The sequence below is a fragment of the Mytilus galloprovincialis genome, chromosome 11, assembly GCF_965363235.1.
Source record: "Mytilus galloprovincialis chromosome 11, xbMytGall1.hap1.1, whole genome shotgun sequence".
Taxonomy (NCBI): Eukaryota; Metazoa; Mollusca; class Bivalvia; order Mytilida; family Mytilidae; genus Mytilus; species Mytilus galloprovincialis.
In genome coordinates, this window is record NC_134848.1 from 74,248,983 (window position 1) to 74,262,464 (window position 13,482).

Sequence of the window (13,482 nt, forward strand, 5' to 3'; positions counted from 1 at the left end):
AACAATTTTTTGTTCTCAGGGTCCAAAACAAATTATTTTTTTCACCAAAAACTGGAAACAAACTTTTTTTCCAGAAAAAACCATAGCCCCCTCCCCCCAGAAAATCAAATGGTTGCTGCCTAAGTCTTGCCGATTATTAATCTGAAATAAAACCGGCAAAATAGCAAACTCTATATAATTTAAATCGCTCTTTTACCCAACCCTTTATATTACGGCAAAGTGTTCTTAAAACTGATAAATCAACTCTAGCCGTAGAATTTATAAATCAATTTTAGCCGCAGAATTTATAAATCAATTTTAGCCGTAGAATTTTTAAATCAATTCTGGCCGTAAAATTTATAAAAATCAATTTTAGCCGTAGAATTTATAAATCAATTTCAGCCGTAGAATTTATAAATCAATTTTAGCCGTAGAATTTATAAATCAATTCTGGCCGTAGAATTTATAAAAATCAATTCTAGCCGTAGAATTAGAAATCAATTCTAACCGTAGAACTGTTCTAGAAATATCAAATATCTGGTCAGTTCTAGCTAGAACTGTCAGGATCAGTTCTAGGGTAGAACTGTCAGGATCAGTTCTAGGGTAGAACTGTCAGGATCAGTTCTAGGTAGAACTGTCCAAATTAGTTCTAGGTAGAACTGACCAAATCAGTTCTAGCTAGAACAGTTCTAACCTAGAACTGACTAAAAGGTGTCAGGCTGACAGTTCTACGTACTGTTCTAGAACAGTTCTCCTGACAGATTTAATGAGAGGTTAGAAGTGATCTCCACTGTAGTTGTTTCTTGAAAATACATTTTAATTACTTATATTGACGAAGATCGGTTCGCTTGTGCTTACCTGGATGAACACTTTATACCATTACTGTCACACACAGCCGATTATTGCTTCCTTTTTTTTTGTATCAGACAGTACAATAACATGAAAGGATACAAGTTGGATTTCTATTCTTAATGATCCGTCAGGTCCTATATTTAATTGTCTCCTAAGCATAGCTGTATATATATGTATATACGTTTGTAACAGAGTCCTGTGGATGGGAAATTATTCACGCACTTCCGACAGTGAGGAACATCCCGTTACATTCAGGAAAATCGATTGTACTTTATTGAATTATAATCGTGACTATGTGACAAATTCTACTCTATCAAATTCGTAAAAATCATACCTGCGAAGAAAATTATCTGACCGTTTCTCAACATATTAATTTTCGACTATAAAAATAACCCCACAGGGATGCCCTGACATTGCTGTAGACATGGTATTCGTTATAGCAGCAATAATGCAATAAATTTGATTTTAGAAGAAAAAAAAATATACACTTTATAAATGCTGAGTTTCCGAATTGTTTATCTGAATTTATCGCCATCAGAAACGCTCAAACCCCAAAAAACCAAAGCCAAAGATGTATAACACGTTAGCCATGTTAGCCGAGCTAAGGTTTCAACGAAAACTGTCAGTGGTATGACTTACGAAACAACGATAACTCCCATCCACAAAAAATACGAAATGTATATGTGTGGATGCTAATCGAACATTTTCAGTAAGTAAATATAGAGAGAACCTCTCGATAAAAGTCAGCAATCATTTTACAAGAGCGTCGATTCGTTATAAAAGCACATACATATACATATAGGTGTAACACCACTAATTCGGGCCGGGCCAGAAAGCACATACCAGAAAGTAGTACATATTTAACACAAAATAGTTCCTACGCATGAGTGTAACTTTCAAAATATGTAGAATATTTACTAGTAGGTAGTTTTTGGTATCAAATGAAAGCTGAAGGACTGGTGATCATTGTAGAACACTTTTGGACTTTTAATTTTGAATATTAAAAAAAAAACTGCATCAAATTTTAAAAAGGGTACATTTTGTCTGTTTGTCAGATCTGAAGTACCTGTTTGGGTACATCCGAAGTTCTGGGAACCAGTTCTTTCTTATATGCAATTAAAGGTATGTTGATTTTGTCAGTACAAGACACCATTAAGTGTTGCTTTGCAATGCAATGATTGCCACTTTATTTGAACTTAAAACAAAAGAGGTGTGCCTGCTTGAAACGGAGGAATTTAACATAGAAACTTAAGCAATGGGACCATGAATTAGTGGTGTACTTCCTATACCACATGAAAACCCAAAATATGTAAAAATAGACACATGATGTAATCATGTAAATAGTATACACGTTATTTATTTCGACAACACCTTTTGTTATAACTGTGAATTGTTGACTAGAACGAGATAAACTGCGGAAGTAAACTATGGTTTAACCTTTTCTATTGGTTGAATGAACAAATTTCTGATGCAGAACGGTATAAACTGTATGTATTGTTTTTTATTACATAATTGAAATATATAGTATATAGTCAACATTCTGGGGAGATATTTTTTTAATTTTCGTAATCCTTTTCACCTGTAGTTACGCAACTTCATTTTTTTCGCTTTTGTTGCCTTATTTTTTGTTGCGGAGTGTTTATTGTCATGCTGTCTTATGCAAAGTTATTTATTTTCCTTTTTTGCCAGGCTAATAGTGCATTCGTTACTTTTTTTTAAAGTCCTCCTACCCCTCCCTCTGTAAATTAAATTAAATTTCCACCCCTTACGCAGATATTATATCTGAGATTTAAACTTGAGAATGGAAATGGAGAATGTGTCAAAGAGACAACAACCCTAGTATGATTGATAAAAACATGACGATTTGATGCCCAGTGGCAAGTATTACATGCATATGTTTGCCTCTGATTGTGTTTACATGGTTATATTTCTTATAATTTACAGTGGCGGATCCAGGGAGGGGGGGGGGTCCGGGGGTTGGAACCCCCCTTTTTTTTGGCCGATCAATGCATTTGAATGGGAGCATATAGTTGGAACCCCCCTTTACTCTGGGTTGGGAACCCCCCTTTTTAAAATGGCTGGATCCGCCACTGAATTTATTTACATTATGTCTTAAAGGTGTTAAAATTTGCTTCTAGTTTGAAATAAAATCTATAATCGGCTTGACCTCCCCCACTGTTCTTTTTTTAAATAATATGCGTGTAAATAAATTAACATTATACCGTTGGTTTTTCGTTTGAATGGTTTTACACTAATAATTTGTGGGGCTGTTTATAGCTTGCTGTTCGGTGTGAGTCTAGGCTCTGTGTTGAATCCGTACCTTGACCTATAATTGTTTACTTTTATAAATTTTGATTTGGATGGAGAGTTGTCACTAAGGCACTCATATCACATCTTCCTACATATCTATGTAAATACAATTACAACCAGCGTAAATAAATCAAATGATACTTAATCGGATTACATATCTCATCATCTTAAACATGAAGTTATAACCTTAGTCCTAAGAAGGAAAACCCCAATTACTTTATCTTGCTATGACAACAGTCGTATCTTAAGTGTTAACAGTTAATCATTCAGTGTGACACAGATAATCTTAAGTAGCAATGGGGCTATAAATATCTTTTTTAGATTTTTCGAAAACCTCACGAGTTTAATATGTGCATCATTGAACAACTTCCTGTTCTTGTTTCGGTTTCGTAATCTCTTATCTTTTGTACTACATAACATTATATATTTGTGCTTTAATCTGTTCCTCAAAAGCACGGTAAGTTACTCTTTTATTTTAGCATCTGAATTCTTTATATTCAAATGTATTGAAGACTAGATATAATACCACAATTTCATGCAAGTTGATATATTTTATACAATGTAAATAAAACTGAAATAGAAGGCAAATAGAATTTGATAAGGGTGTACATGTACATGTGTGGATGAATTAACTAATTATAGTTCTTATTTGTATATATTCAAGATAGAATTCATTTTTTTTTTCAATCTTGATAAATTACTTATATTAATTTTGATTTATTCTATTTTTCGCAACACATCAGATTCTTGACAAAAGCTATATTTGAAGAATAAAACTTCATGTATTTGCAAATTCTTTTGCATGAATGATTCAAAGGTGAAACTCCTGTTTACGGTTTATGGATCTCTAATAAATTTTAACACAACATGCAGATTGAAATTGGATATGGATATGGATGGTATTGTGCAATCTGTGTTGGGATTAGGGAACAAAAACAAGCATGACGTTGTCTGTGATGAGGACAATGACTCGGGTATAATTCTGTGTCCATGTATCTCCGCTATGAAATTCTACCATAGGGTTTTATACCAAATTTTGGGGTTATGGATATAACAATTTAGAAGAAAGGAGCCAAACAGTATACTTATCTAATGGTTTATATTGAATTGCTTATGTCTTGTCCGATTTGAATGGGTTTAATTTAAAGGGTTTTATTTATGAGGTTCTTCAATATGCTAAACCTAACCGTGTTTTTAGAATTTGGACTTTGGGTCTCGTTAGTAAATTGGTCCACACGAATGTCCTAATGGTCCTTAAATTAGACTTTGTTTGATTTCGACAAAAATAGAATTATTGGGGTTCCTAGATATGCCGAATCTAATGATTTCTATTCTTGATTTTGGGCGAATTTTTCAATTTTGTACAAATCGAGATCCACAATAACATTGATGGAGTTCTTTGATATGCTAACTATAACCGTGTATTTAAACTTATTATAGTAAGATTGTTGGCTCCGTTATCAAAATGGTCTACAATGGGGTCTAAAGGGTTAAAAAAAAAAACGGACATTTTAATAGAATACCAGGTAGTTAACAAAAGGCATGTTTTATTGCGGGTAACACCGAGTTGCAGATATGCACTGAATATATGCCCAGAGCTACAGTAAAGGAACACACATATGATCTAAAAACGGTTGATAATCTCGGCCAATGGTCAAATCCGTAAAATAACCCACTTAGTACATGAACTGAAACAAGCATAATTTGTAACTTGTATTCAAATAAATAACAACTGCGCGATATCTGATTTATTTTATTTTTTAAATGTTTCAGCATTGTTTTTTTTTTATTTAAACATCATAAAACCTTATATAATCGTTGACATTTGACCAAACTTAGAGGAAATTAGATATGGTTATAAAGGTTTTACAAAAAAAAAAAACAATTGAGGAACAAACGAAGTTTTGCACTTTGTTTAAATATATTTTAATATAAGCTATTTGTTGACTCATAATTTCCAAATACGGCCATCAACATAAAATGATGTTGTGTATTCGATGACCTATAGTTGTTAATTTCTGTGTCATCTGGTCTTCGTGGAATGTTTACTCATCGGGAGTTATAGCAGAGGTTATTTTTATTTGTATTATTATTCTGAAACACCAGCTGCGAATAAAGTTATTTAAAAAAAGGGGCGGTTCCAATCATATGACAACATTAAAAAAGAAAGTTGCCCCCCCCCCCTCCCCCTAAAAAAAAAGACAAATGCAGATACAAGCTCTGGTATACTTGAAATTAATAATATTCTGTAAAATCATTCTTTTTTCAAATATAAAAAGAAGAGGTGGACAACTCTCCACAAGACATTAACAACTATAGGTCACCGTACGGCCTTCAACAATTAGCACATACCGGGTCGTCAGCTTTAAAATACCCTGGATTGACAAAAATCAAACAATTCAAACGAGACAACTAACGGCCTAATTTATGTAAAAAAATTCTGTTTATTTGACGCGAACAATTAAAGACAGGTTCCTCTATCAACCAAACTAGCGGTGGTCTATACTTATTTCAATTTTGTAGCGATTTCTTTTGAACCTATTTTCGACCTCCTTAAAATGAGACCCTTTTACTCGAATTAAATAAATGGTCCAACTTTTCTCAAATTAAGAAGTAATCAAGGCTGCTGTTGTCAACTTAAATACGATACGACTGAATTGAAATTAAAGATAAATTGAAAAAAAAATATATTATGTTGGATTAATTCTTGGTGGCTAAACGCATAGTGGCAAATAATTCATGCTTTTTTGTTGTCTATTTTTTATGCCCCACCTACGATAGTAGAGGGGCATTATGTTTTCTGGTCTGTGCGTCCGTCCGTCTGTCCGTTCGGCCGTCCGTCCATCTGTCCGTTCGTCCGTCCGTCTGTTCGTTCGTCCGTCCGTCTGTCCCGCTTCAGGTTAAAGTTTTTGGTCGAGGTAGTTTTTGATGAAGTTGAAGTCCAATCGACTTCAAACTTGGTACACATGTTACCTATGATATGATCTTTCTAATTTTAATGCCAAATTAGAGATTTTACCCCAATTTCACGGTCCACTGAACATAGAAAATGATAGTGCGAGTGGGGCATTCGTGTACTGAGGACACATTCTTGTTGTGGAATGTATTTTCATTTTATTAGTTAAAAACGATGAACTATCATAAAAGCCAATTATGATATATACAATACACTAAGACATAGTAATCTTGACTCTATTTCATAATGCAATGGGTGCGAACAAATGGGTACACACCATAATGATTGCTTATTCACAATGATATTGTGTCCATGTAATTTAAATGCAATAAGTGTACTATGCATTAATAGCGTATTATGTACAAAGTGCTGTAAATAAAAATCTCACAGTATTTATTACTAATAGAAAATCTACCCTCTTCACGTTATCGGAAGTTATAAGTGTTTTAAATCTTATTTACAAATCACTCGATAGAGGTCCTCTTTGGGGTTTTATATAACCTTTTTTGCAAAAATTCAAACCCTAACGGGATAAAATGCAAATTAACATATTAATATACACAAGTGGCAAGAAACATACAATACATTAAAAAGAGGTGAACTAAACATTGTCAAGTCAAATTTATATTAATAATATATACATATTGAAAAAAAATATATTCGGCAAAACAGAAAAAAATAGACCAAAAACGAAATGAAGAATACATAATTGTTGGGTGCTAAAATATAAGGAATAACGGGCAAGCACACTGATGAATATAGTTGTTTGTGATTTTATTTTATTTTACTTCATAAGAAATACAATTGACATGAAGTACATATATATGATTCGGAGGTCAGACAGGAACTTTGGAATGCGAAGGTCCGTTCACTAAAGTGTCTATAGTACGCGTAATTTAAAATGTACAGATGTTCAATATATAGAACCTTTTCGTATTACTGACTTTTGACTCTGAAATTAATATTTTTTAGTTGTTTAATGCTTTCTATATACAACTACATGTATATCATCAGAAAGTAGCAAAATACCCCCTCCCTCAAATTGCATCGTTTATAATTATGTTTGACTTATTTTGGTCGCTCGTAAATGACCGAGTACCAGGTTGTCTTTCAACAGTTCAATGTAATCTGTTGAAAACAGTATAAGTTCGGGAGTCAAAATTCGGTGATATGAACATAGACTATTATTTTCCCTATCCTATGGGGGAATTATATTTTTTTATAAATTTGCAATCGTTATGGAAGACAACCCTGAAACCAGGGGCGTACATGTAGCTGCCGTTAGGTAGTAAAAAAAATAATAAACAACGTTATATGTAGATGAACTCCAGTGAAGTTGTCACAACTCTAATTATCGAATGTCATGTGTACGCTAGTCTCTCGTCTTAAGTGAATGGAATATTTGACAGCATTGACTGTTTTTTTTATGTGTGTACCTTATATAGAAACTATAAACTAGAACTTTGGTTCAGATCATTTCAACTCTATCAATAAAAACTTGAATGAACCTCAACTTAGTTGTTGTTAGTTTTCAACTAGCTTTCCACTTTGTCTTCACCCGACTTGCCAATGTTGGTCGTCCGTTTGGCTGTGCAGGATGTATAAATACGTAGTCACGTCTGGTCAGAATGGAGACATTTAATCTTATGCCTAGTTGTAGAGAGAATGCCACTCTTTGAGGAGTTCGTAGATGGTCTACTGAAAGACAAAGTTTTTGCTCCTATCCGATAATCCCTCATTTTCCAATGCATGGCATTTTCAAATTTCCAGACCTTCGTCCTGTACAACACCTATTACAGAACTAAGCTCCCTGTTGTGTTTATTGTAAATAATCAATTTGTTTATTAAACTTGCATAAATATTTTACACTGGATGTTTAAAAATCAATCGATCAACTAGCTTCAAGTAGTTTTGAGTACTCTCAACTCTACGTGTAATGACCACAATTATGCAAAGTAGGTAGGGATTTTACAAAAGAGCGGGATATAAATACGAATTTCTTGAATTTTGTTACGTTAGTATGAAAAGAACAGAACTTTTGCATTAGGCATCGACTATGTGTGTATGTGTTGTGTGGCTAGTGTAAAGGTTAAGAATAAAAACAATGATGGTTGATGTCTCTCTAGGCAAAAGGATAGTGTTATTATATAGTAATATCAGTGTTTACGTACACGTGCCTATTTTTTTAATGAAGGATCGTCAATATGTACTATCAATTAAGTTAAACGTATATATATCGATCATAACGGAATAGATTTGAAAATACCAAACAGGGTGTACTGCTTAATTAAAGGGATACGCGGATCTATGCTGGGCAGTACATATTGTAAATATATTTTTTTAATATTTGATTTTCCAATTGTACTGCGTTATTCAATTCAGTCACCATTTAGATGTTATGGTAAAATAATCATAATTCTTCGAACTTTGCATCATGTATATTATAATTATCATGATTAAATAACCAGGAAATTTAATATTTTTGTGCATAAAATTTTGCAGCCAAAACGTTGAAATCCGTTTTCCGGCGGGGTGTTTCAAACACCAGACCCAAAGATTCAACAACGGTTGTCTATTGTTAAAACTCTACGATGACCCATAGATATACTAGTATGCCTGTTTTTGTATAACGTGTTTTGAGAGGTTTTAGTGTTCTTAAACAATGTCTTGCGTACTCTTTAATTTACATGTAAAGACACATTTATCTTCTTATATATATGTTCCAGACCGTATGAGTATTTGGACCGTACGCGTACGGTCTGGACCGTATGCGTACTTTTTCAAAATACGTATACGGTCGGACCGTACGCGTACGGTCGGACTAATATTAAGAAGTTGGTCAAGTTTATTAGATACAAATGTATATAACAGATCAACATAACTTATATCTCAAATTAATATAAAAAGTTCAATAATAATTGAAATAAAAACTTAATATTTTAACTATTTAAAAAAAAACAACGCTTATTTAATCTGTTAATCTCCTGTATTTAGCATGTCAGTAATTCATTAATTGCAGCCCAGTATGCTCATTGAAATTGAAGTTATCGGAAGTAAACATAATGTGGGAAGACAATTATCATAGAATCTTTAGGAACTTTACAAAAAAAATGCATATGCAAAGGAACATGCATGAACAAAACATGTTAATGTAAAAAAAATACGACGTTCCTTGTGGTAGCAAGACTAGTGTCACCTTGGGCCAGAGTAACACAATAGGATTCAGATATACAATTAAACAAATATTTAATGTCAATTGTTCGCTTATTCACTTCATCCATCTATTTGTAATAATAACAATTTGTATAACTAAAAATAAAGATTTCGATAAATATTTGTTTTTAACCCATATGATCTCAAAACATGTCTGGTCAGCTGGACCGTACGCGTATACTCATACGGTCCGACCGTACGCGTATGGTCGGACCGTACGAGTATACGTATACGGTCCGGACCGTACGCGTACGGTCCAAATACTCATATGGTCTGGAACATATATACACTTTCGTTTTGAAAAAGTCTATACAATTTATTCTGAAAATATTTTATATATTTCAGGCTTTAAGTAGGAGGATTGCACATTATGGATAGCATTTGGTTACTACAGCTGTTCGTTTCGTTATTCTTGACATTCAATGTACATAGTAACAGAACGTTCCCGATTGGAGATCCCAGAGCATGTGATATCGATACAAAGGCACACTATATATTCGAGGTTTTACCTGGTCTCGGATGGGATAATCTCGTCAATGAAAACAGAGGAGTTGTTGTTAATTACAACTACTCTAAATGTAAAACAACCGAGGACCGACGTTATTTGATTCCGGATGGAGTTGTTACGATACCAATTAAAACGAGTCGGATGAATGTTTTCTCAAAGATGTACGATCATTGGTCCAAGTATGAAACTGACACGTCTTTTTCTATTAATACAGGTGGATCTGCATCATTCAAAGGCATTGGGATATCCGCCAGTTTTTCGTCAGAGTTTGAACATGTTAAATCACACCAGATAGAAGACAAATCGTTAACAACAAAAGTCCAAGCACGGTATGTGCGTTACACAGCGAAGGTTTTACCCGATGCGCAACTAGATCCGTCGTTTCGCTTACGTTTGCTCAAAATAGCAAATCACATTCAACACAACCGGAAATCGTCAGCACGCTACGAAAGCGAGTTACTCGTCCGAGATTTCGGAACTCATGTTCTCACATCTATCGACGCTGGAGCCTCAATTGTCAAGGTCGATCAGGTTAAATCCTCTTTATTAGAAGACAAAACAATGAATAAGTTCACAATATCATTAGCCGCGAGTGTTTCTATTTTAAGCCTTATCAGCGTTCACAATTCAGAGAAATTTTCTATCACTAAGACTCAAATTGACAAGTACATGAAGCAGGTAACGGATTCTGACATCAGGACATATGGAGGACCAGCTTTAAACCCTGAAAACTTCACACTAGGAAAATGGGCCTCAGAAATTGACAACGATCTGGTACCTGTAGACAGAAATGGATTCCCACTCGATCATTTCATAACAACAACTGCACTTCCTGAATTATCCGAAAGTCTTGTACAAGAGCTAACACAGAGTATCAGAACTGCCATTATGACGTATTATAAGCATAACACATATCCCGGATGTACAGACACTGATGCACCTAACTTTAGTTTTATTGCAAATGTTGAGGACGGTTCATGTCACGCTCCATTTACAAACTTAAGTTTTGGAGGAGTGTTCCAAACATGCGAGTTTGAAGGCCAGCTTATTAACAACGAGGACCTTTGTTCAAAACTACGAACAAAAAATCCCAAAACACAAGATTATAGCTGTCAAAGCGGATACGAACAAACTCTTTTACACACCAGCGAAACCTCCAAATCTCAGCACACTCATACGTGTCATAGTTGCTGGATCTTCTTCACATGCTGCCATGACCATTCCTACCACGGTACAGCAAAGTATACCAGCTATTGGTGTCAGGCCCCTAAAGATGCGAAGGTTCCTCAGGATAGCGGATACTTGTTTGGTGGTCTGTACTCTGATAAAACTAACAATTTCGTTACACAATCTCAATCGTGTCCGCAATACTATTTACCAATGACGATAACCGCTAACATCCATGTCTGTGTCAGTGACGATTACGAACAGGGGACGAAGTCGGCTATTCCCTTCGGAGGATTTTACAGTTGTACGAACGGTAATCCGATGGCTTCAGCTAACCAAGTTTTGAAAGCTTGTCATCACGGATACAGCAATCATTTAGCAACCATTGACAACGACTGCGAAATAATGTATTGTGCTCAAACAGGTGCTTTATCCGAGTTAAAATTCCCTCGCGTGCAACTGCCTCCTTTTACAGGGATTCCAGCAGAAAGCATTGAAACTCCCGCGAATTATATCATATCACATGACGGTCAATCTTGGATGCAACTGATCGATCCTGCTACTAAAAATCATGAACCAGAAGAAAACAAATGGACAACATTGCAATCAGCTCACGCGGAAATGCGTTCTCTGCTGAAAACATTTGAACATAATCACGTTAAATATTCTGTGGATGAAGGAATGTCGAAAGGAGCTGTTGCAGGATTATCGGTCGGTGTGACTACTGCTGTATGTCTTGTCGTAGGAGTTTTTATAATAATAAGACGAAGTCGGAAACAAACGGATACAGCCGAATACAGATCTATCCATTAACAAACATGATATATGCGGCTTGTAAATAGAAACACATATGTTCGTTTCTGTGTGTGTTACAATTTAACGTTGCGTCGTTTGTTTTCTCTTATTTTTGAGTGTAAATTGACATTGCGATAAGACGTGTCACGGTACTTGTCTATCCCAAATTCATGTATTTGGTTTTGATGTTATATTTGTTATTCTCGTGGGATTTTGTCTGATGCTTGGTCCGTTTCTGTGTGTATTAGTTACATTGTAGTGTTGTGTCGTTGTTCTCCTCTTATATTTATGCGTTTCCCTCAGTTTTAGTTTGTTACCCCGATTTTGTTTTTTGTCAAGGATTTATGAGTTTGGACAGCGGTATATTACTGTTACCTTTATTTACTTGAAGAAACAATGCATTTAATTCTGACAATTTTGTACATATATGCACAATCTGAAATCTTGTGATTTGTATATATTGTAAAGTGTCTTTTTTCCAGTCAATAAGCATTTAAGTTTACTTGAGTTGTTGAATTTAACATGACATATGTGGATTAAGGTTTTGTAAAAACACATAATATGTTCAATGAAGATACAATGCATTTAACACTGACAAGTTTGTACATTATTCAAGTGCAAAATATGTAATCTTGTGATTTGTATATATTTATATTGTCTTTTTTCCCACCAATAAGTTCAGCTATTTAGTATATTTTTATAAATAAATTTGAAAACAGATCATGTATTATGCTAGTGTAAAAGAGTAAAACAAGTATACCGAACTCCAAGGTAAATAAAAAAGGGGAAGGCAGAAAAACTGACAGAATACAATATAATACATCAACGGAACGCTTGAAGAACTGTAAGGTTCCTAATTTTACAGAGGCAATTTCCGAAGAAAAAGGTGGGTTAAATCTTGTTAAAAAGCAAGATGTGGTATGATTGCCAATGAATAACCTCTTAACCAGAGACCAAATGACATCGAAGTTAACACATATATAGGTCAACACAAGACCTTTAATAATGAGCAAAGCAAATCCTATTGAGCATAGTCAGCTTAAGTCCTCCCCGAAATGAGACAAACGTAAAACAAATCAAACTAGAAATCTATCGACCTGATTAACTTACAATACAACAAATATTATACACACTGTCCCAGGTTAAGGGAATGGTTAGGATACCGCTAACATGTAACAGGGTCAAACAACTTTGAAAGCGCGAACCCTCCTAAATATTGGACAAAAGTGTATCGACACAACACAAGAACAAACATGCATGTATGCAAAACAATAAACACAAAAAAAAAAAGACAACCACTCAATAACATTATATGACAAAAAAAAATAATATGTTGTACAGTCTAGTTCATAGGTTTTTTGTTTACATACAAAGTTTAAGAAAAATAATCCACGTGTTCCTTTGAATCTATGTGCTACTTAGAACGTTGCCCGATGTAAGTCCATTCTATTCCCTGGCAAATTTCAAAGAAAAATGAAGATGATAGAAATTTTCATAGATAAGATGAAATCTCGAAATAAATATAAGATTTTGTTTTAAGATTATACGGACATGGAATAGCAAATATATCCAACGAAAAAAAATATAGTCCTGGCAAAATACTACGAACTCTGGTGAAACACTTTATGAAAGGACACACCAATTACCTTGTAAGAAAAATTAGGAATAAGACCTAGGGGGAAAGGGAGACCATTATTTTTTT

The 13,482-nt window shown here is 34.3% G+C and overlaps 1 protein-coding gene across 2 annotated transcripts; it reads left to right on the top strand.

Annotated features, from left to right (window-relative positions):
* The first annotated feature begins 2,182 nt into the window (after positions 1-2,182).
* Positions 2,183-12,500, top strand: LOC143052788 (macrophage-expressed gene 1 protein-like). 2 transcript variants are annotated; one of them, XM_076225888.1, is made up of 2 exons: positions 2,183-2,318; positions 9,656-12,500. In XM_076225888.1, the coding sequence occupies exon 2, from the start codon at positions 9,681-9,683 to the stop codon at positions 11,796-11,798; it is 2,118 nt and encodes a 705-aa protein (XP_076082003.1). In that variant the 5' UTR covers positions 2,183-2,318; positions 9,656-9,680; the 3' UTR covers positions 11,799-12,500. The 2 variants fall into 2 exon arrangements, with proteins under 2 accessions (XP_076082003.1, XP_076082004.1); XM_076225889.1 differs by lacking the exon at positions 2,183-2,318 and adding an exon at positions 3,485-3,598.
* The last annotated feature ends 982 nt before the right edge of the window (positions 12,501-13,482 follow it).

What these genes read in the sequence shown, in the direction of transcription:
- LOC143052788 (XM_076225888.1), top strand. Translation starts at nt 9,681, where the DNA reads ATGGATAGCATTTGGTTACTACAGCTGTTCGTTTCGTTATTCTTGACA.